This window comes from Oryctolagus cuniculus, chromosome 8 (assembly GCF_964237555.1).
Source record: "Oryctolagus cuniculus chromosome 8, mOryCun1.1, whole genome shotgun sequence".
In the NCBI taxonomy this organism is placed as follows: Eukaryota; Metazoa; Chordata; class Mammalia; order Lagomorpha; family Leporidae; genus Oryctolagus; species Oryctolagus cuniculus.
In genome coordinates, this window is record NC_091439.1 from 94826061 (window position 1) to 94849594 (window position 23534).

The 23534-nt window shown below is 39.7% G+C and overlaps 1 protein-coding gene and 1 long non-coding RNA gene across 2 annotated transcripts in view; both read left to right on the forward strand.

Moving 5' to 3' along the window:
• Positions 1-5671, forward strand: part of LOC138843560 (uncharacterized) — a 45247-nt gene extending 39576 nt beyond the window's left edge. Inside the window, exon 3 of the long non-coding RNA XR_011378406.1 lies at positions 5546-5671. This is a non-coding gene — a long non-coding RNA (uncharacterized lncRNA). The remainder of the gene's footprint in view (positions 1-5545) is intronic.
• A 1691-nt stretch (positions 5672-7362) lies between these two features.
• On the forward strand, positions 7363-21727 carry JCHAIN (joining chain of multimeric IgA and IgM). Its single transcript, XM_008267769.4, has 4 exons — positions 7363-10512; positions 14744-14864; positions 19994-20074; positions 20718-21727. The coding sequence occupies exons 1-4, from the start codon at positions 10449-10451 to the stop codon at positions 20926-20928; spliced, it is 477 nt and encodes a 158-aa protein (XP_008265991.2). The 5' UTR covers positions 7363-10448; the 3' UTR covers positions 20929-21727.
• The last annotated feature ends 1807 nt before the right edge of the window (positions 21728-23534 follow it).

Consider the following 23534-nt stretch of genomic DNA (forward strand, 5'->3'; position numbering starts at 1 on the left):
CAATCCAGCTCTTTCTTATGGCCTGGGAAAGTCCTTGGGCCCCTGCATCCATGTGAGAGACCCGGAAGAAGCTCCTGGCTCCTGGCTCCTGGCTTCTGATTGATGTAGCTCCGGCTGTTGTGGCCATTTGGGGAGTGAATCAGAAGATGGAAGACCTCTCTCTCTCTGTCTGCCTCTCTTTCTCTCTCTGTAATTTTGACTTTCAAGTAAATAAATAAATCTTTTAAAAAATAATAGTACCTACAAACACATTTAGGCTACCACACACACACACACACATACATACACATATGTTTTCTCTTTTTTAGCACTATTGGAAACACTCAAAAGTTACTATAAAATTTAAAAGAATTTTAGATTGCTTGAGATCTACAGATTGATATTTAATTCAAGGTTTAGTGTAGATGTCTTTTTTTGGTTCACAATTTTTTTGGGGCGGGGAGAGCTGATTGGGCAATTCTGTTTGTTACCTAAACTTGTTTTTCACATAAAGTTCAAGGACAAATGGGAATTGTGGATTATTACACTAAATGAAGAACTTAATCCATTAGAAGGAACATTTAAGAGATTTCAATCACATCTTAGATTTAAAGCCACCAAGGCCATTAAAAATGTCATCACCCCTTTTAAGTATTTTAGTGGAAATGTGCCAGGCTCCGCCAAGAATCCTTTTATAGTAGAGAAGACTTTCAAGGGGAGAAATCACATGATATTAAGGTAGAAGATAAGGGATTGATTTTTTAAAGATTTATTTTATTTATTTATAGTCACAGTTACAGAGAGAGAGAGAAAGAAGGAGAGACAGAGATCTTTAATCCACTGGTTCTCTCCCCAAATGGCCACAATGGCTAGGGCTGGGCCACACCAAAGCCAGGAGCCAGGAGTTCTTCTGGGTCTCCCACACAAGGTATAGAGCCCCAAGGATTTGGGACATCTTCCACTGCTTTCCAAGATGCATTAGCAGGGAGCTGGATTGGAATTAGAACTGCTGGGACTTGAATCAGTGCGTACATGGGATGCTAGCATCGTAGGCAGCAGCTTTACCCATTATGCCACAATGCTGGCCCCAAAATTGAATTTTTAATGATAAGGGTTCATTCTACCTGTATGGATGAAATCGGGAATTTCAGTCTACGTTGTATTATGTATCTTGAGTTAAGTTGAAATTAATCATTAATCTCAAAATGTGTTTATTGATGGATTGATATTAGCTTAGAGATAGCACTTAAATTGGTGCCATAGAAATCCATCTCAAGCACTCACTAATCCCATTGAACATTTTTCCTAGTGACAAAATTGAGGATGTGTGGCATGCGTGTCAAGTTTGCAACATTGCGAAGCTGAGAGAAATAATTAGTGTGCCAGGCTTCAGAATCTGGGTTCAAAAAGTAAGATAAAGCAGAGGGACCAAAGGGAAATCTCATACTCAAATCCCGACTACTTAAGCATGAAATGTGAGGAAGTCATTATTTTAAAGAAACACTTATTTTTAAAGTGGGGATTTTTAGTTGCTTATTTACTTAACTGAAAAATTGTGTCACACAACTTTTAAAAAATGATACTATCATCTTAAGTGGCATCTATTGAAAAATGATACAGATCCTTTTGTACTTGTCATACAATACTTGACTATTGTGTGTATGTGTACTCACACATATATATGCACATACATGCATATACACACATATACACACACATATATCTATATACTTGGATGCTACACTTTAAAAGGGACATTGACAATACAGAGCCTATCCAGAAAAAGACACTACTATTGTCAAAGAACATAAATTTAGAGACAGTTTTCAACTCCTTGTAAAAATATTCTTCATTCCATCTTTTAAAAAGATCATTTTGCTGAATGGACAATGAGTTGTGGGGATAAGAATGGACATGGTGACTTATAAACACAAAATCAGATTTTCCCAAAATTAGCACTTCCAAGTTACCAGAATCAAGTTTTCTTTTGCGTTCCCTTGACAATGTTTTAAGAAAATTCCAGAATATTTTGGTAAGTTCCCATTATTAAACATCTAGTTTATTTGCTGTGATCCTAAAACTGCTATTAAAAGTCTGTTTTTTTTTTTTTGTTTGTTTTTTTTTTTTTTTTTTTTTTGACAGGCAGAGTGGACAGTGAGAGAGAGAGAGACAGAGAGAAAGGTCTTCCTTTTCTGTTAGTTCACCCCCCAATGGCTGCTGCAGCCAGTGCGCTGTGGCCAGCGCACCGTGTTGATCCGAAGCCAGGAGCCAGGTGCTTCTCCTGGTCTCCCATGGGGTGCAGGGCCCAAGCACTTGGGCCATCCTCCACTGCACTCCCGGGCCACAGCAGAGAGCTGGACTGGAAGGGGAGCAATCGGGACAGAATCTGGCGCCCCGACCGGGACTAGAACCCGGGGTGCCGGCGCCACAGGCGGAGGATTAGCCTATTGAGCCGCAACGCCGGGCAAAAGTCTATTTTAAAAAGGCCCAGTCCAGTCTAAAAATGCTTCTTAAACTCACTTTTGGTTTCAAATCTCTGGACTCCAAATCTAAACAAGATGGAATAATAGAGATCAGATTGACTCTCTCATCTGAAATAACTAAGAAAAACTGACAAAATTTTTGAAATACTGGCTTTTAAATATTCAGCATTGAAGGCTGTTGATTTCTGAGAGAGAAAACTAATGAGGGGACTGCTACCATTGCCCCAGCTTAGTGCCTGGGAGAGGGTTTCCAGGCCATGGCTTCCCTTCTGAATTCTGCCAAACATTTGAGGAAAAAAACAAATTCTCCTATTCTCCTCAAAACCCCTCCAGAAAACTGAAGAGGAGGAAATAACTTCTCAACTTGTTCTCTTGGGCCAGCATCACCATAATAATGAAACCAGGCAAAGACATTACACGGAAAGAGTGCTTCCAACCAATATCTCTCTGGAGAATAGAAGCAGAAATTCTAAGCGAAATCCTAGTAAGGATAATCTAGCAGTTTATAAAAATGATATTACATGATTAAGCAGGGTTTGTCTTAGGAAGATGAGGTTAGTTTAATATTTAAAATTGAAAGAGTTGGGACTGGTATCCCATATAGATTCCACTTCTGATCCAGCCCCCTGCTAATGGCCTAAGGAAGCAATGGAAAATGGCTCAAGTCCTTGAGCCCTTGTACTCACATGGGAGACCCAGATGAAGCTCCTAGCTCTTGGCTTCGGCCTGGCCCAGTCCTGGTTATTGTAGCCATTTGGAGAGTGAACCAGTGGATGGAAGATCTCTCTCTCTCACTCTGTGTTTCTCCCTCTGTCTGTAACTCTGCCTTTCAAATAAATAAATAGGTCTTTTAAAGGATAACTAAAAATGAAAGAGTTATCTGTACTCCCATGTTTATTGAAGCTTGATTCACTATAGCAAAGATACGGAATCAACCCAGATGTCTAACAACTGATGACTGGTAAAGAAAATGTGGTATATAACACTATGGAATACTATTCAGTCATGAAAAAGAAGGAATTCCTGTCTTTTGCAACAAAGTACATGCAACTGGAAGTCATTATGCTTAGTGAAATAAGCCAGTATCAAAGAGACAACTATCATGTTTTCTCTGGTATGTGACAATTAATATAGTATACAACAAAAGTATAGAAATGTGACATGATTATTGTTTTTAGCCCTTGTTTATACTTCTGTGGGTCTTCCTACTTTTTTTTTTTTTTTTAAGATTTATTTGTTTTATTTGAAAGGCAGAGTTACAGAGAGAAAGACCTTCCATTTGCTGGTTCACTCCCCAAATGACTGCAACGGCTGTAGCTGGGCCAGACCAAAGCCAGGAGCCAAGAACTTCTTCCAGGTCTTCCATGTTGATGCAGGGGCCCAAGTACTTGGGCCATCTTCCACTGCTTTCCTGGGCCATTAGCAAGGAGCAGGATCTGAAGCAGAGCAGCCAGGAAATGAACTGGTGCCCATATGGGATGCTGGCACTGCAGATGGTGGCTTAACCTGCAACACCACTGGGGTGAATTAGTGGTAAATTAAGCCAGTGGTTATACAGTGGATTAAAATTAAAGCAAAAAACAGCAGTAACAAAAAAATGTAATTCACTAGACCAACAAACTTAAAAAAAAAAAAAGAAAAGGAAAACCATCTGGGCATCTCAATAGAGAAGAAGCACCGAAGAAAACCAATATCCATTTCTGTGGGGAGCAACCCGGACTGGACTGAGTTACTGGAATTAAGACTTATTCTATGCATCTGCTCTCCCACAATATGGCGCTGGGAGAGGAGAAAACAGCTTCTACGCAGCTGCCTCTTGCCAACTTGAGTGATGACCTCCAGGAGCTGATCCTGCTCCTGATTGGAGGAGAGCAGCGTACTCGGCATGTGGGTAGCCGAGTTAGGATTGGCGGAGGAGGACTATAAAGGAGGAGAGAGACGGCATGCACCAGGAACATCTAGGGGGAACATCTAAGAGGAACACCTGTGCAGCCCCCGAGAGAGCCGGCCGGCGGTGTGCCGCTCCCCCGCGGAAGTGGGGAATGTGGCAGGGGGAACCGCCCTTCCACGGAGGTGGAAGGGTCGGCAACCAACCCGGGAAGAACCAGCAGCAAACCCGGGGAGGGCCGAGCAGACAAAAGAACAGCGCAGGGTCCTGTGTCGTTCCTCCACGAAGACGGGGAGCGACACATTTCTTATGATGTCTTTTATTTATTTGAAAGGCAGGACTACTGGAGTTGGGAAGGAGAGGGAGAGAGAGAGAGAGAAAGAGATCTTTCATCTGCTTGTTCACTCCCCAAATGTCCCCAATGGCCAGGGCTGGGCCAGGCTGAAGCCAAGAGTCTGGAACTCCATCCTGGTCTCCTACTTGGGTGGCAGGTGCCCAAGCACTTAGGCCATTCTGCTCTGCTTTCCAAGGTGCACTAATAGGGAGTTGGATAGGAAGTGGAGCAGTGGAGGCTGGGATGGCTCAACCTCCTGGGACACAACACCAGCCCCACCAATCTCAACATTCTGGAAATAGAAGAGAGAACTTACTCAAGCTTAATAAAGGGCATCCAAGGAAAACCTGATATACTACTTAAATCTGAATTCTGAAGATGTGCCCTTTATAACAGCTTTATTGATATGAAGTTAACTACAATTTAATACATTTTAGCATACAGTGAGTTCATTGTCATCAAGATCATGAGCATATCTACCATTCCCAAAGGTTTCTTCAGGCCTTTTATTTATCTTTCCCTTCCTCACTGCCTGTCCCCAACTTCCCAGGCAACCACTGATCTTTCTGTCACCATAGATTTGCTTCCATTTTCCAGGGGGGTTAATATATATATATGTATATATATATAGAATCATAATATATATGGAATCATACAGTAAGTATTCTATTTTTAATATTTTTAAAAAGATTTTAAAATTTTATTTGAAAAGCAGAGTTACAAAGAGGCAGAGGTGAGAGAGAGAGAGGGAGAGAGAGAGAAGTCTTCTATCTGCTGGTTCACTCCTTAAATGGCTACAATGGCTGGTGCTGAGCTGATCCAAAGCCAGGAGCCAAGAGCTTCTCTGGGTCTCCCATACAGGTACAAAGGTACAAGGATTTGGGCCATCTTCTGCTGTTTTCCCAGGCCATAGCAGAAAGCTGAATCAGAAATGGAGCAGCTTATACTTGAACAGGTGCGTATATGGGATGGTGGCACTGCAGGTGGTGGCTTTACCCTCTATGCCACAGCGCTGGCCCCTCTTTTTAATATTTGTGTCTTAGTACTTTCCCTCAGAATAGTTATTTTGAGAGTAAGTCATGGTGTATCAAAAATTCATTCATTTTTATTGTTGATTAATGGATACGGCACAATTTTTATATCCAATGTTTATGTACCCTAAGATTGATTCCAACTTTATGCTACTACAAATAATGATAGCACTTTTTCCCAGTGTCTTTTCTCTTCACTTACCCTGTTAGAAAAACGGAATATTTTCTTGTTTTTCTTTGTTAAAATTTAAAAATTTTTAATTTTAAATTAGTTTTTCACAGATTCAGTGTGCTTTGTAGATAAAATTCTGAGAACACAATGATATTCTCTTCCTGCCCCCTCCCTCCACCTCTCTCCTTCCTGTCCTTCCTTCTCTCTTTATTTCTTTTACTTTTGGAGATAACATTTTAAATTTATATTGCAGTAAAAAAAAGGCTTGATACTTCAATGAATAAGAAGTTTCATGAGTAAAAAAGCAAAAATACCCTGGTTTAGTGGTAAAATAGACATCATACTTTGTATAGTGTGAGCACCTGTCAACTTCCAGGTTTCTGCATACCTGAAACCCCAGGGGACATGTCAGACTCTTCCAGGAACACTTTCCTCAAGCTGCACTGCATTTGGGGGCTGCAGGTTGGGTATGCATTTTCTGCAACTCAGCAAGGAGCTAAAGATACAATGCTGCTGCTGCTGGTGATGATAATAACTAGTGCTTTTTTTTAAAGTTTACTTTTTTATTTGGAAAGTAGAGTTACAGGAGAGATACACAGCGAGAGATCTTCTAACCACTGGTTTACTCCCCAAATGCCTGCAATGACCAGGGCTAGGCCAGGATGAAGCCAGGAGCCAGGAGCTTCATCCGGGTCTCGCATAGTGGTACAGGGACCCAAGCACTTGGGCCGTCTTCTGCTGGTTTCTCAGACCATTAGTAGACAGCTGGATTGGAAGTGGAGCAGCTGGGACTGCAACCAGTGTCCCTATGGGGTGCCAGCATTGCAGGCAGTGGCTTAACCCACTGCACCTCAGTGCCAGCTAACTTCTTCACACGAAATACTACACATTAACTCTCACAGGAATCCCATGAAGCATGTTTTGTTATTTTTCCCCATTTGACAGGGAGGGGAATTCTAATAGATTAAGTGATTTGTCCAAAGTTTGTCCATTATCACATAGCTGGAGAATGGTAGGATTGGCAGATAAACCCAGCCAGTCAGGGTCAGGGGTCTTTTTTCTTAGCTTAACAGCATAATTGCTGTGTTGCTTTTCAATTTCTCCTGCTTTAAGAATCCCTGATCTCTTTGAGTAATGTTCTTGAAGCTCTCTGTCTCACTGACTTTGGAGAGAGGAAAAATTCCCTACTTTTTGTTCTCCCAAAGTTAAAAGGAAAGGTGAAAAGTCTCTTATCATGAACATCATTATTTACAGAAGGCTAACATCTCCCAGGATGCTCCCCTCTTTGACCTAGCCCAGCTTTGTGTTGCAGTCATTCGGAGAGTGAACCAGATGATTGATGAAAGGTGGAGAGACAGACATACAAGAGATCTTCCATCACCTGGTTCACTCCTCAAATGGCTGCAACAACTATTTCTGGTCTAGGCCGAAGCTAGGAGCTAGGAACTTCATCTGGTCTCCCATGTGGGTGGCAAGGGACTCATGTACTTGAGCCATCATCTGCTGCCTCCTAGAATATGCTTTAACAGGAAGCTGGACTTGGAAGTGGAGTCAGAATGTGAACCCAGGCCCTTCTAATTGGGATGCAGGCATTTGCTGTGCCAAATGTCCTGGGATGCTTTTTGAAAATATATATTGCAAGACTGTAGAATTCTCTGTGAATATAGCTAGGAAGTCTGTATTTTAACCAATCCTTTAAATGATTCTAGGTTGATAATCCTAGACAAAGTTCAGACACTGGTCCTGATCCTATATTGTGTGCAGGTGACTCTCTTCTGGTGAAAAAAGTGTCACATCTTATTTTTATTAAATTAATATCTTTTAGAGACATAGTTTACAAAACAGAAACACAAAACTGCAAGATTGAAAGAAAAAACACCAAATATAGAATTTTTGTTTAGGTTGGTAATTATTTGTTAAATAGTCTTTAATTTTATAAAAAAAGAAGCTTTTAGGAAAGCTTTAATTAGTTCCCAAGGACTTACCAGTTTGTCTTAAGAAGGCAGTTCAGCTTTAGGTTTATTTTCAAGGAAATAATGACTTAAAAAAGTACCCAGCTAGCTTTTAACTACTCCTTTTCTTGGTTCTGGAATGGTAGAATAAATCAGAAACTACAGTTAGGTGTAAGCAATATTTCAAGCGGTTTATATTTGTTTTGACACCCTGCCCACAAACTAAAATAATGTGCTTTCAGATCTGTTTCTTTTTCTAATAGACAAAATTGTTCATGTGACTCTAAGGTATTTTTCTTAAATCCAGTAGTGTCTAAGTCATATATAGATAGTAGCAATGAAAATGAGAATAAACTTTGGCAGTATAATAATATTCCATATTCTAGTACCTGGCACTTTGTTCTTATTGGAATTTGAATCATACTTTTTTTAAAAATAAAGTTTATTCATTTATTTATTTGGAAGGCAGAATGACACATAGAGATAAAGGGATGGGGGCAGAGATATCTTCTATCTGCTGGTTCCTTCCCAAATAGCCACAATAGCCAAGCAGGTCAAGGGCAGGCTTAAGCCAGGAGCTGAGAAGTCCATCCAAGTCTTCCTCATGGGTGGCAGGGTCCAAAGCACTTGGGCCATCTTCTGGTGTCTTCTCAGGAACATTAGCAGGAAGCTGAATCAGAAGCAGAGTAGCTGGGGCTCAAATATGGGATGGAGTGTCACAAGTGGCAGCTTGACCTGCTGTACCCCAACACTGGCCCCTATCTATCTTTCTTCCTTCCCTCCCTCTCTCCTTCCTTCCCTCCATCCCTCCCTTCCTTTCTTCTTTTCTTCCTTCCTTAGATTTATTTATTTATTTGAAATGCAGAGTTACAGAGAGGCAGAGGCAGAGAGGGAGAGATAGGTCTTGCATCTGCTGGTTCACTGCCCAAATGGCTGCAATGGCTGGAGCTGGGCTGATCTGAAGCAAGGAGCTAGGAGCTTCCTCTGGGTCTCCCACGTGGATTCAAGGGCCTAAGGACTTGGGCCATTCTCTACTATTTTCCCAGTCACAGCAGAGAGCTGGATTGGAGTGGAGGAACTAAGACTTGAACTGGTGTCCATATGGGATGCCGGCACTGCAAGCAGTGACTTTATCTGCTCTGCCACAGCACTGCTGAACCTACTCCCTTCTTTCTATCTATCTATCTATCTATCTATCTATCTATCTATCTATCTATCTATCTATTTTTGAAATGTAGAGTGGCAGAGGGAAGGAGGGAAGGAGAGAGGGAGAGAGATAGAGAGAAAGATCTTTCATTTGCTCATTCACTCTCCAAATTTCTGCAATAACCAGGGCTAGGCCAGGCTGAAGCAAGAAGCCTGCAACTCCATGTGGATCTCTGATGTGGGTGACAGGGACTAAAGTGCTTGAGCCATCATCTGCTGCCTCCCAGGATGCATTAGCAAGAAGTGGGATCTGAAGCAGAGGTGCCAGGATTCAAGCTGGCACTCTGATATGGGATGCAGGTATCCCAAGCCATGACTTTACCCCTCAATACATGTTCTTTAGAGGAATACAATTACATACTAGCTTTTAATATCTCTTTCATTCTGCCATTTCCTACTTTATGCTATATGAAGTGTTTGAAAAACTAGAGCTGAGGACAAAAAAGTCAATCAGATTTGGTGCTGTTGCATATAAATATAACCAGCATATTCATGGAACCAACCCTCCCTAGGAGACTAGAAGTTCCAGCATGTTTGGTTGTGGGTAAGGGGTAGGAGTGCTCTGTCTAAAAGCTTAAGGTTTTTTATTTATATTTTTAAAAAATAAGCTAAAAAAGTTACACAAAATTCTGTAGTGATTCAGTTTTCTATTGTGACATCTCAAATACAAATCTCATGGGTTTACAATTCTGAAAGGTGTTACTAGATGAGAAAATATAAGGTCTGCCTTTTATCAAATGAGAACATGGCAATCGATTTATCTAGTATCCACCAGTTTCTAATTCCAACTCCATATTTGAGCTTATAAAATAGCTGAAAGTAGAGTATACATTATAAATTTAAATCCACTAGTTTGGTTAATTAAATATTACTAGTAAAAATTGACATAGATTCAGTTAGGACCTTACAGTGCTTTCATTTCTTCCCTTACTTCATTACTTCCCTTCCATTCCCAGCAATCATTGTTCTCGGCACAACAAATGTCAGATATTTGGTTGGAAGTCCAATGTGAATATATCTAAGTAGTAGAGCTAAGAACCCCTATTTAAACATCTTGAATGGACTTTTGATGTGAAATGACTATTGGTCTTCTAGTTTACACATTTCTATAACATAAATGTAAAATAGAAGTGATTGCATCAGATCATGGTAGTTTTTCTGGAGGGTGGGGTTAGGGGAGAGGGGCTGCCTTAGAAGAACAACTTAAATGTGAATCATACATTTCTTTCCAGTGCAGCCTTTAAAGTTCAGACTTCAACCGCAGTTGTGATTGTTTTTAGTTTGTTAGTTGCCAGGAGTGTTATTTTAAGAAAGCGGAAGCACCATCATTTGCACACTCCTTAGCGATCACACACCTTAACCCCGACTTTCTGGCTACAGCTTTTCAAAAGAAGGAAGTCAAGATGAAGAGCCATTTGCTTCTCTGGGGCATCCTGGCCATTTTTGCTCAGGCTGTTCTTGTCACAGGTATGTAGTATTTAGAAGAAGAACCCAGAAAAAGGGTAAATACAGCAAAGATCTATTTTTCTGATTTTAAGATTTATGGGCATGCTTTGGTTGACCAGTTAGCCAGCCACTATTTTGTAACATGCTTTGCACTTTGTGTGAACTGTGAACTGGACACAGACAAGACTCAAAGAGATTCTTTTTATTCTTTCTTTCTCTTCCTATTACAACTTACAGAATAAAAAATAGTTATTTGTGGGTGACTAGCCATATTTTTGTCAATGTCCATATTGACTTAAAAATCAGTAATATTTCCCTTGAGTCTCTTTAATTAGTGTTCTAGAGAAATGAAGTAATAATTACTGTAAATACAATATATGATACATTGGGGTTTTATTTCCCCAGAGACGCTGCCATCAGACCTAACAACTTTCTTGGATCAGAGCCCACAGATTTATGATGGCCCTTTAATAATGTTTAATGGTATACAGGTTGCCTAGAACTTGCTGGCTGATGTTCTTTGTTTTGTTTATTGACTTGCTCAACAACTGTAGAAACTAGAATATATTCTGAAAATAGAACTATAGTATTAAATGATTTTCATATAAAAGGGCACATGACTTAAAAGTGATATAATTTGGATTGTTTCTCTTATTGAGCCTATTCTTATTTCAGGAAAGAGCATAGTAGAAATATAATTAAGAATAATCATTTTATGGGCACCCTGCGAGGAAGCAGGTGATGGCTCAAGTAGTTGGATCCCTGCCACCCATGTGGGAGACCTGGATGGAGTTCCTAGCTCCAGGATTTTGCTGGCCCAGTCCCAGTTGTTATGGGCAGTTGGGAAGTATACTAGCAGATGGGAAATCTCTGCCTGCCTCTTTCTGCCTCTCTTTCTGCCTTTCAAAATAAGTAAAACTTTAAGAAAATATAAAAATAATCATTGCATATATTTTAATACTAAACATTAAGAATAATAGCTTTCTAATATTTTAAAATATATAAAGCAATATAAAACAGTAATAAACCATATATAATATATTTATGTATATAGATATATAAATTATATATATTTAGAAACATGTCCATTTGCCTATAAAAATATCTGCAAAAAATATAGTAATATATAAAACAGCTATCATTTATTGAATATTATATTCTGTTATTACACTGCTTAATCTATAGTATTCCTGTTAATGCTTATAATAATCAAATGAGGATAGGTTCTATTATTGTTTTCAACATATAGTTGAGACAGTTGAGACTTAAGAGAGGTGAAATAACTTAGCTAAAGTTACAAAACAGCAAGTGGTAGATAGAACCTAGGCGATCTGACCCTGTAGCCCAAACTTCTTAATTACTGTCCTATTCTGTGGGCATAAGGGAATTGTCTTTTTAATAAACTTATTGTGGTCATATTTAGCATGCATTGTAATGCATTGTAATGTTAAGCCTATTTTCTTATTTTTGAAAACTGAATTAAATATAACACATTTATTGAGCACATACTTTGTCTCAGCTATTCCTGGAATAAAGTAAGATACAGTACCTATCAGTGAGAGAGAATTTTAAAAGTGTCTTGGCAAATTCAAACTATTTGTACATTTTTAGTACATATATTAGGCTTCCTGATATCCTTTTATTTTTAAAAAAATATTTATTTATTTGAAAGTCAGAGTTACAGAGGCAGAGGCAGCGAAAGAGAGAGAGGTCTTCCATTCACTGGTTTGCTCCTCAAATGGCTGCAATGGTCAGAGCTGGACCCATCCAAAGCCAAGAGCCAGGAGCTTCTTCCAGGTCTCCCATGTGGGTGCAGGGGCCCAAGGCCTTGGGCCATCTTCTACTGCTTTCCAGGCCATGGCAGAGAGCTGGATCTGAAATGAGGCAGCCAGGACTCAAACCAGCGCCCATATGAGATGCCAGCACTGCAGGTGCCAGCTTTTCCCTCTATGCCACAGCTCCAACCCCAGCTTGATATTCTTATATAAAAACAGCACTGATAGTCTCTAAGTTTCTGGTAAAGAAATAAATTATATTCCATAATAGACTGTAACATTTTCTATCTTATACTAAGTATTTAAGTCACTTACTTGACTCAATCTATATTTTTGGTCATATATTAGTGAACATTTTATTGAGGAAAATTGATGGCTCATGGATTCAGAAGCAGGGAAGGAGATATCATTAGAATCATTTGTTCTTTTTAGAATGTTAATAAGAGTCCTATCATTACCTTGAATGTCTCCATAACGTTTCTTCTCTAATACTATATAGACTCGTGTCTGGAGATTTATTAAGAACTATGAATAATAAAGTACATTATAAAGTACTTCAGACAATTATAAGTATAGCAAGACTGGTTTTAAAATGTCATTGTAATGGCTGTTATCATAAAGACTGCAATACTACAATGAGGAGGTCCTCTCTGCTCTGGGCATCATCTCTGGAGGAATTAGACTTTCAGTTATGATGGTATCTATCCTGGTCATTTAACTTGAAATTGAATTTGTGTACCAAATGTTTTTTTAAAAGATTTATTTTATTTATTTGAAAGTCAGAGTTACACAGAGAAAGGAGAGGCAGAGAGAGAGAAGTCTTCCATCTGCTGGTTCACTCCGCAGTTGGCCGCAGTGGCCAGAGCTGAGCCGATCCGAAGCTAGGAGCTAGGAGCTTCTTCCAGGTCTCTCACCTGGGTGCAGGGGCCATCTTCTACTGCTTTCCCAGGCCATAGCAGAGAGCTGGATGGGAAGTGGAGCAGCCGGGTCTCGAACCGGCCGCCCACATGGGATTCTCATGCCTCAGGCCAGGGCGTTAACTCACTGTGCCACAGCGCCGGGCCCCAAATATTTTTTAATTGAAGCTTAATGGAAGGAATGTTTAAAGGTCAGCTCAAATTATAGGAATAAATTTATATTTAATAAAATTATTATTTTATTTGCACTAATGAATAAAGCTTAATAGGTAACCTGTTCACTGCTCCAGATTCAGAAAATAAGAACTTTTCTTGGTTTATTCATTTTACATTCACCGAATCTGGACAATAAATGTTGATACTCAAAAATGAAAGCTTAAATGGCACCTGTGTATTAGTTCATTTATTCCTATTAAGTTGAGCTTATACCACACAGTATTCTCTAAATTGCTTTTACAAATTTCCAGTACTCTGAATGTAGTCTACCTTTTAAAATAATTCTTAAAAGCACTATTATTAATGTAGCCTTTTTCAACTCGATCGAATCATTGTACCATGGTAATTTGATTGTTGAGAAGAAAAAAGAATATAATTAGGAAAGTTGTGGTGGAGAATATTTAAAAATCCTACAAAATAAGTTTATCTTGGGGATAAATATGCCTGTTCTTAGCTGTAATGCAATTAAAGCATTACACACACATTTTTCATTAACAATTCTGACAATTAACTTTTTTTTTCAAAGATTTATTTATTTTATTTGAAAGTCTGAGTTACACAGAGAGAAAGGAGAGGCAAAGAGAGAGGTCTTCCATTTGCTGGTTCACTCCCCAACTGGCTGCAACAGCTGGTGCTATGCCAATCTGCAGCCAGGAGCCAGGAGCTTCTTCTGGGTCCCCTACCTGGGTGCAGGGGCCCAAGGACGTGGGCCATCTTCCATTGCTTTCCCAGGCCATAGCAGAGAGCTGGATTGGAAGTGGAGCAGCTAGGACTCGAACCAGCACCCATATGGGATACTGGCACTGCAGGTGGTAGCTTTACCAGCTGTGCCACAGCGCCAGCCCCCACACACATTTTAAGTACAAATAAAAGGTTAAGAAGGATGTGACATTTCAAATTGGGTTTATAAAGGCTAATGCTAATTCTTGTTCATTTTTTAATGAATTCCTTTGGTCTGGGAGACATCCAGTTTAGATTTGTGTTTTCTCACTCACTTTGGCATTTGCCACTGATGTATAAGGCCACGTCATTCAGAAAACTTTGCCTCTATTAGAAGCATTATCTGAAAATAAGAATCCTCCCAGACCAGATTCTTTCTCATAGACTGGTCCCAGGAAAAGAGAAAATTCCTTTTAGAGCACACTGGGATATCGTTCACTGTGATGTGAGACTCCACTTAGTTATTATAGATTATAAAGAAAATACATGGGAAAAAGTGAGACTGATCAACAATAAAACTTACCTTTTTTTCTGCAGGCAAGAAAGATAAATTAATTCAATATGATTATATAAATATACTGTTGTTTTCTCTTCTTCTTAATATATTTTACCCTCAATCCCAAGGTGAAGACGAAAGCACTGTTCTTGTTGACAACAAATGCCAGTGTGTCCGCATCACTTCCAGGATCATCCGTGATCCCGACAACCCCAGTGAGGACATTGTGGAGAGAAACATCAGAATTATGTATGTGGCATCTTATGCTTTCTGTTTCCCGTTGTAAGCAGAGCTACTTTCCAACGTTAAGCATTGTTTGAATGTCTTTACTCTCCATTTGGATATACAGCATCTTACATGAGATTCAACATTATTAGTGAGCTTGAGGTGATTTTGTAGAAGTTAAGGGCAGGATCAAAGGATTGCAGGCAATTAAAACAGCTAGATCAAGTTACAACCAAAGGTTGTGATGTGGTCATCCACTTGCTCTGCTTCTATAGAGTTGCTCCTATTTGAATTAGAGCTATAATTGCCATTGGTCAGTTAAAACTGAAACTTCAGATAACACAAAAGCCTCCTTTTGTATCATTTGTGGACTACTGAGTATTTTACCCTTCACTTAAATATCTGCATGAAGACTAGGTGGAGTGATCAAACTGACTAATAGACTCAATCTTCACTTGTAAAATGGACTTCAGCTATTCATTTCATTTTCCATGTATGAGTGAGCAGTGCAGTTATATGCTTTGTAGCTCTTACTCAATGGCAAGACTACTAATAATATTTGTGACATGACATTTCTATGTAGTCCAATCAGTAATAAGATTTCCTTGTGAACTACTCCTTCCTTAAGAGTTTCTCCTCAATCAAATACCTCTTATAAAAAGAGAACATAGAATTTAATCTTATTCAGTTGATGGGAAAAAGTTTAATGTGTTTAAGAATTGTGTTTCAAATTCAGACTGGGTCACCAAATAGCTCTTATATGCAAGTTCCTTATTCACTGTAAACTTCATCATCTTTTTCAAAAAGATTTATTTATTCATTTCATGCTTTCATGAAAGGCAGAGTAAGAGTGAGAGTGAGAGAGAGAGAGAGAGAGAGAGAGACTTCCATCTGCAAGTTCACTCCCCAAATGCCTGAATTAACTGAACTGGACCAGGAACCAGAAATCCCATCTGTTCTCCCATGTCTCTGTCTACTGGGTCCTAGGTACATTAGCAGGACTCAGGATGGGAAGCATAGAGTAGCCAGGACCCAAACTGACATTCCAATACAGGGTATGAGCATCCCAAGTTGGCAGCTCAACCTGCTGCACCACAATGCCACCACAACTTTATTATCTTTAAACATGGGGAAGATAGTTGCCATTTTGTAGGGTTATTATAAAAAATGGAGCTTAGCTATTCCTTTTATGGTTTGTGTAGTTTCTGACACATATTCAAAAATATTTACTATTGTTTGTTCACCTAATCTATGTGCCAGTTATTATGTCATTATCCTGCTTAAAATCCTTTTGATGACTTCACCAACCTTGTTCTTAGGTTATATTACAAATCTTTGGCCTAACCTACAAAGCTTAGCATAATTCTCAAGATGATCCATTGCCACATTTCCTTTATTTTTAAACATCCAGCAATCCTGTGGTGCTTTATTCCTTTCTTATGTTTACAACTATGGGTTCCTCTAAGGAACTCTTTCTTCTGGCCCTCTCAGCCTGATTCTCTTCTCTCCAATCTGTTTGTCTTAGTTTAGCTATCACTCCTTCTAAGGCCTTGCCCTACAAGCTCCCTGTTAGGGACAGGACAATTAGAGAAGCAGGTTTGGAAGGGGTGCATTCATGACACTGGCAATTAAGCCATGTTGAAGAAGAATGTCTAACTAATGTGAATATCTCTAGGGGGAAATTTTAAGAAGTTTTGAATTTATTCATTTTTATTTTATTTGATATATTTGAAAGGCAGAGAGAAAGAGATGGAGAGAGAGCGAGCGTGAGAGAAATCTTCTATCCCTTGGTTCACTCCTCAACTGCCTGCAACAGCTGGGCTGGGCCAGGCCAAAGCCAGGAGCCCTGAGATCAGTCTGGGTGTCCCATGTGTGTGTCAGACATCCAAGTACCTGAGCCATCATCTGTCACTTCCCACCTAGTGCGCATTAGCAGGAAACTGGATTGGAAGCAGAGTATCCAGGACTGGAACCAGGCTCTCCAATGTGTCCTGCAGACATCCCAAGCAAACTTAACTAACCCTGAGCCAATTGCCCACTCTCAGGTGGAGAGTTTTAAAAACAGCCCTCCATGATGCTTAACTCATCTTCTTCTTTTATGACATTTTTAAAAACTGTTTTGTATTGTTTACTGATAGTTCTGTTACTTCAGGCCACTTTGCCTGATGTAAATTAATCTTTCTTGATCTCATTTCTCAAAGTACATTAACATTGCTGTGTCACTGTGGCATCATTGCCAACTCCATCACTTACTAAAATGATGTGACTTTGGGGAAGTACTTCAGTAAATTGACCCTGATTCCTAAATTATAAGAAAGAGAGAATCATCTATGTATGAATATGTACACATATAATTTATAGGGTTGTGAGGGTGACTAAATATAGGAATTCATAAAAGAATAGTGTTCATCTTATAGTAGACCCTCATAAATGTCTATTCCCTTGCCTTTCTCATTATTTAAAGCCTCTTACTAAAGCTGTTACAACCTAATAAGGAGTAGGCACATTTATTCATTAATTCATTCAATAAGTATTTGTCTAGCAAATGCCAAATATTAAGGGTTTGTACTAGGCTAGGAAATACAACAGTTTATATTAAACACAGAGTTTACTATCTAAGAGGAAATTTTACACAATTAAAAAGGCAACCATAGGCAAGTGTTATGGCATTGTGGGTTAAATTGCTGCTCGGTACATCTATATTCCAGATCAGAATGTCTGATTTGAGTACCAGCTACTCCACTTCCAACCCAGCTTTCTACTAATATCCATCCTGGGAGGCAGCAGGTGATGGCCCAAGTACTTGAGTCCTTGCCACGCAGGTGGGAGATCTTGGTGGAGTTCTGGGCTCCTGGCTTTGGTCTGCCCACGCCCTGTCTAATGCAGGCATGTTAGGTGTGAACCAGTGGGTAGATCTGTCTGTCTCTGTCATTCTGCCTCTCAAATAAATAAACATTTTTAAAAAGGCAATCAAATACAGTAAATTGTATGATAAAAGAAGGCATAGATGTTATAGGGGCACTGAGGAAGGGCACTGAGTTCAATCTTGGGACAGAGTTAGTGTTGGGGGGAAGGAGTGTGATAATGGGATGGGAGGCAGGAAGGATGTGTTTGGAATAGGTGAGATCTTCATGTAACATACTTAGCTTAGTGTCAGGCACACTAAGTAGTTTACGCACTAAGTAGTTTCTACAAACTGACCATGCTTTTATCATTGCCATGATAAAAGCCACTTGGCAATGATAAAATCATGGTCAGTTTATAGAATTTCCTTTTTAAAATTATTTATTTCATTTATTTGAGCAGCTGAGAGAGATCTCCAGTCCACTGGTTCATTTCCCAAAATGCCCACAATAACTGGGTCTGTGCCAGTCCAGGCCGAAGCTGGGAACCAGGAACTCAATCCAGGTCTTCTCTGTGGGTGTCAGGGATCCAAATACTTGCACCATCACCTTCTGCTTCCCAGGGCACACATTAGTAAGGAATTGGATTCAGAAGCAAAGCTGTGAGTCAAATCCAGGAACTCCCGCTGGATAGGGGAGGAGGCTGTCCTAGGCAGGGGCTTAACTGCTGCAGCAAACGCTGACCCCAGTTTGTGGAACTCCTTAAGCAGTTGTATACAGCTGCCAGAAGAGGGTGGTGTGGTGAGAGATGAGACTGAGTTGGGAGCATATTATGAAGTGCCTCCTGTGCTCTCTTAAGGACACCCTATTATCTGTGGGAGTTGCTGTCGGTTTTAACCAGAGAAAGAAATTAGGTTTGCATTTTAGAAGGGCCATTTTGGCAATAATGAAGCCAAGGCATCAAGACAAAAGGAGGGTATTGCTGCGATCTTGGAGCGATCTTGGAGGGGTATGGTGTGGTATACTGAGCCAAGGCAGTCATAATGAGAAGAGAGACAAAAGAGACAAGTGCATAGGTTTCATACATACAAGGAAAGAGAATCAACTGGACTATGAGATTGACTAGATAGAGGCCTCATAAGGAGGGAGAATAGGGGCTGACATCTAGATTTTTGGCTTGGATACATGTGTGAATGGTATTGCTAAATATTGCGTTAGGAAACACAAATTTTTCTGTTTCTTTTATAATTACATTTATTTTTTTTAAAAAATATTTATTTATTTATTTGAAAGGTAGAGTTACAGAGAGGCGGGGGGTGGGGGAGGTCTTCCATCGCTGGTTTACTCCCCAGATGGCCCCAATGACAGGAGTTGTGCCAGTCTGAAGCCAGGAGCCAGGAGCTTCTTCCAGGTCTCCCACGTGGATGCAGGAGCCCAAGGACTTGAGTCATCTTCCACTGTTTTCCCAGGCCATAGCAGAGAGCTAGATCAGAAATGGAGCAGCCACGACTTGAACTGTCACCCATATGGGATGCTGGCCCAGCAGGTGGCAGCTTTACACTCTACACCGCAGCACTGGCTTTCTTTGTTTCTTTTGTCAGGGAGGGATACATATGAGAAGGGATAATGACATAGATGAAAAAAATGCAAAAGGTTAAGGGAATCACTTGAATTAGCTGATAACCATTATCTAATTTTCCTTGGGATATCAGCATGAAAAAAATTCCAGCTTTGCTACTTAGTTGTTGTGGGTAGGTCAATAGCCTCTCTGATTTACAGGGTTTGCATCTCTGAAATGTAGATAAAATGTCTATTCATCCCACAAATATTGGATATATTCCACATGCCACACATCTAGCCAGGTACAAAGAATACCTAAATGTATTTTGCCTCAAGGAACTTATGTAGCTAGAGAAGCATCCAGGTTATAGATAAGCAACTATGATATGGCATTTGTTGCAATACATATATGTGAAATTTAATGAGACCATAGAGAGAAAAATTTGTTGAAGGGTGGAAAGAGGATCAAGGTAATCTCACAGAGGTAAAACTTGAGGTGATTTTTAAAAGAAAACAGGGATTTGTGAAGTAAACAAAGATAGTTGACAGAGGAGCAGCTTTGAGGTTTATTTGAAATGGGAAATATTTAAAATAGTGCAAATTATTGTAAAAATTGAGTAATGGTATTACTATATGGTATATAAATGCAGTGGTTAGTGCCATTGCAATATAGTATTGTTCTAGCAATATACCTATTACCAAAAATAACAATGTTTACATTTTACTCCTTTTTTTCCCTCTTATTTTTAGCGTTCCTCTGAACACCAGGGAGAATATCTCTGATCCCACCTCACCATTGAGAACCGAATTCAAGTATAATTTGGCTAACCTGTAAGAGATTTTCCTTCATATAAATACCGTTGTGGAAGTCAGTAACTTTAACCTTGTTAGTCAGAAGGTTTTTGATGATATGTTCAGATATAAACAGTTACAAATATAATCTGAACTTTCAAATACATTTATTCTTATGTTAATTATTAGTTATCAAATTTGTATAATTTTGTCACAGATTAAAATTAGCTGTAAATTTATTCTAAAGAAGAAATTACTGCCATTCATAAAGGAAGGGCCAATTTATTTTAATAGTTCAGTAAGTGTTTTTAGCTTATAAACATGCAGATGTTTCTTTGGAAATGATATAATTTATATCAAACAGTTTATTAAAAAGGTCTTCCTTTCTTGTTTATTGCTTATTTAAGTGTACAATTGGGAATAAATTTTAACACAGTAGAACTGACTGTATTATGTAAATAAAGCAATCATATATCATATATTATACTGCTTACTTTCAACTAGTTTTTGTATACTGACAGTTGAAATATATCGCAAACTATGCCGTGTTGTAGAGCTGTTTAGGTTTGAAAGGAATCATCATTTGCTGCAAGAATTAATTGACTAGAAAAAATGTGTAGTCACTCAGATGTTGATACAGCATTTGCTAGGGATTGTCTAATGTGCTTGTTCTGTCTTTCAGCTGTAAAAAATGTGATCCTACGGAAATAGAGCTGGACAATCAGGTGTTTACTGCTAGCCAAAGCAACATCTGTCCCGATGACGATTATTCTGAGACCTGTTACACTTACGACAGAAACAAGTGCTACACAACTTTGGTCCCAATTACTCATAGGGGTGTGACCAGAATGGTTAAGGCAACCTTGACCCCGGATTCCTGCTATCCTGACTAACTCAAGGGATTGCTGACAATCCACAACTCTTGAGATGCTCTCCATTTTGATCCAGAAAGTTAATAAATTTACTACCAGTGAATTTGAAAGCAAGATTTATTTTTTTAGGTGTTGTAAAACTACCCCCCTCTCCCCAAGGTAATTGAATTAATACCATTGCTATCTTTATTAGGTAATTACTCCTGAACCACATGCTCCTACTTTTAAGCATTAAAATCTGTCAATCATCATGTTTGTCTGAAAGGGTATGCCTCCTTCAGAAAATGGTTTCTAGCATTTCAAAAAATACACAAAGGGAGAAAATGAAACTCAAGAAGTGAAAGTCAGGAGGCATAGTTAAATGTTGCACCCACCTCTCTTTGTTTTTGCATTTGCCTTTGCCTTGGAGAGCCAGAGCTTTGCCCGTTCCCTGCTATTCTCTTTAAAAACTTTTCACTGTGTAGAGAAAATGTATGTGTGGGTCCATTAATTGTCTTCCTGAGAAAAATAATTATTGCAAAACATATTTTGGAGCTACTTGTAAAAATAATTTAAAATGAGATCACTAATGTTTTTGAAACCAATTAACCAAAAGTGATGTAATTAAATGCATAATTGAATATGATATTTTGACTTCATATGCAGACTTAGCAGCAGATGATACAGATTTGTATTTTTATGGACAATTTTTGTTTTGATAATCATGTTACTGTAAGAAATTCCTATTAGAAATCATCTCTGTTATATCCAAATCTAAGTATGTATTCCAACATATGTATTCTCTAACACAGTTGAACAATTAAATAGATTTATAAGCATATATCTGTGTGAAATAGTTTGCTTGTGTTAAATTTTTGTAAGTTAAATATAATTTGTTATTGATGAACAGTTTGTAAGTATGATGTAGTTTCATTAATCACTGCATTCATGTCTGTCTGTATTGTGGTGGCTTTGTCATTTCACACATAAAGTTAAAAGGCAAAGTCTTCATGGCACTTAAAACTCCATTATGGCAGAATGCCAAGGCTAATTGACACATTTAGGGACACTATGGCAAGTTGACTCTGGATTTTAAGTGATGGGAGATTGATGGGAAGAAACATTATTCTGTTTCCTTTTTTATTTTATTATTATTTTATTTTATTATTTTTTATTATTTATTTTTTATATTATTATTTTTATTTATTATTTATTATTTTTATATTTTATTTTATTACTATTTTATTTTTTTTTTTAATTATTTGACAGGTAGAGTTATAGATAGCGTGAGAGGGAGACAGAGAGAAAGGTCTTCCTTCCATTGGTTCATTCCCCAAATGGCCACTTCGGCCGGCGCTGTGCCGATCCAAAGCCAGGAGCCAGGTGCTTCTTCCTGGTCTTCCATGCGGGTGCACTTGGGCCATCCTCCACTGTCTTCCTGGGCCACAGCAGAGAGCTGGACTGGAAGAGGAGCAACTGGGACTAGAACTGGCGCCCATATGGGATGCCGGCGCTGCTGGTGGAGGATTAACCAAGTGAGCCATAGCGCTGGCCCCTTATTTTATTATTTTTAAATATTTATTTATTTATTTGAAAGGGGGAGTGTCGCTCCCCCTCTTCATGGAGGAACGACACTAAACCCTGCCTAGGCTTCATATCCGAGTCACGGCACCATTATGTCGCTCCCCGTCTTCGTGGAGGAACGACACAGGACCCTGCGTTGTTCTTTCGTCTGCTCGGCCCTCCCCGGGTTTGCTGCTGGTTCTTCCCGGGTTGGCTACCGTCCCTTCCACCTCCGTGGAAGGGCAGTTCCCCCTGGCCACATTCCCCACTTCCACGGGGGAGCGGCACACTGCCGGCCGGCTCTCTCGGGGGCTGCACAGGTGTTCCCTCAGATGTTCCTGGTGCATGTTGTCTCTCTCCTCCTTTATAGTCCTCTTCCACCAATCCCAACTCTGCTACCCACATGCCAAGTACGCTGCTCTCCTGCAATCAGGAGCAGGTCCTGCAGCTTGTCAAGTTGGCGAGAGGCAGCTGGGTAGAAGCTGTGTCCTCCTCTCCCAGCGCCATGTTGTGGGAGAGCAGATGCATAGAATAAGTCTTAATTCCAGTAACTTAGTCTAGTCCGAGTTGCTCCCAGTTGCTCCCCACAGGGAGAGAGAGAGATCTTCCATCTACTTGTTCACTCCCCAGATGGCTATAGTGGTGAGGGTTGGGCTGGGCTAGTTTGAATCCAGGAGCCAAGAACTCCATCCAGGTCTCCTACCTGGGTGTCAGGGGCCCAGGCTCTTGGGCCGTCTTCCACTGTTTTCCCAGGCCCATTAGCAGGGAGTTGGATTGGCAGTGGAGCAGCTGGGACTCAAACCGGTGACCATAGGGATGCTGGCGTTGAAGGGAGACTGCTGCTGAAGAGGCCTCTCCACTCTGCTCACTCACAACCACTGTGTGTAGGAGAGGCCTCTCCACTCCCTACCCATCTTTGCCTCAGTTTCTCTGTGGACCCAGTGGGAAATTTTTTTGTTACCACATTGCAGATTCTTATATAAAAGACCCCTATTCCAGCCTTTTCAGCCTCATTAAACGCTAGCTGAAAGAGGACTGCTAATTTATAGTCCTGAAGGTCATCCTTCTTTCATAAGGTCATTAAC

Excerpts from the sequence above, each read along its gene's own strand:
- JCHAIN (XM_008267769.4), top strand. The coding sequence starts at position 10,449 with ATGAAGAGCCATTTGCTTCTCTGGGGCATCCTGGCCATTTTTGCTCAG. Across the intron at positions 14,865-19,993 it reads GAGAGAAACATCAGAATTAT|CGTTCCTCTGAACACCAGGG; the intron begins GTATGTGGCATC and ends TCTTATTTTTAG. Across the intron at positions 20,075-20,717 it reads AAGTATAATTTGGCTAACCT|CTGTAAAAAATGTGATCCTA; the intron begins GTAAGAGATTTT and ends TCTGTCTTTCAG.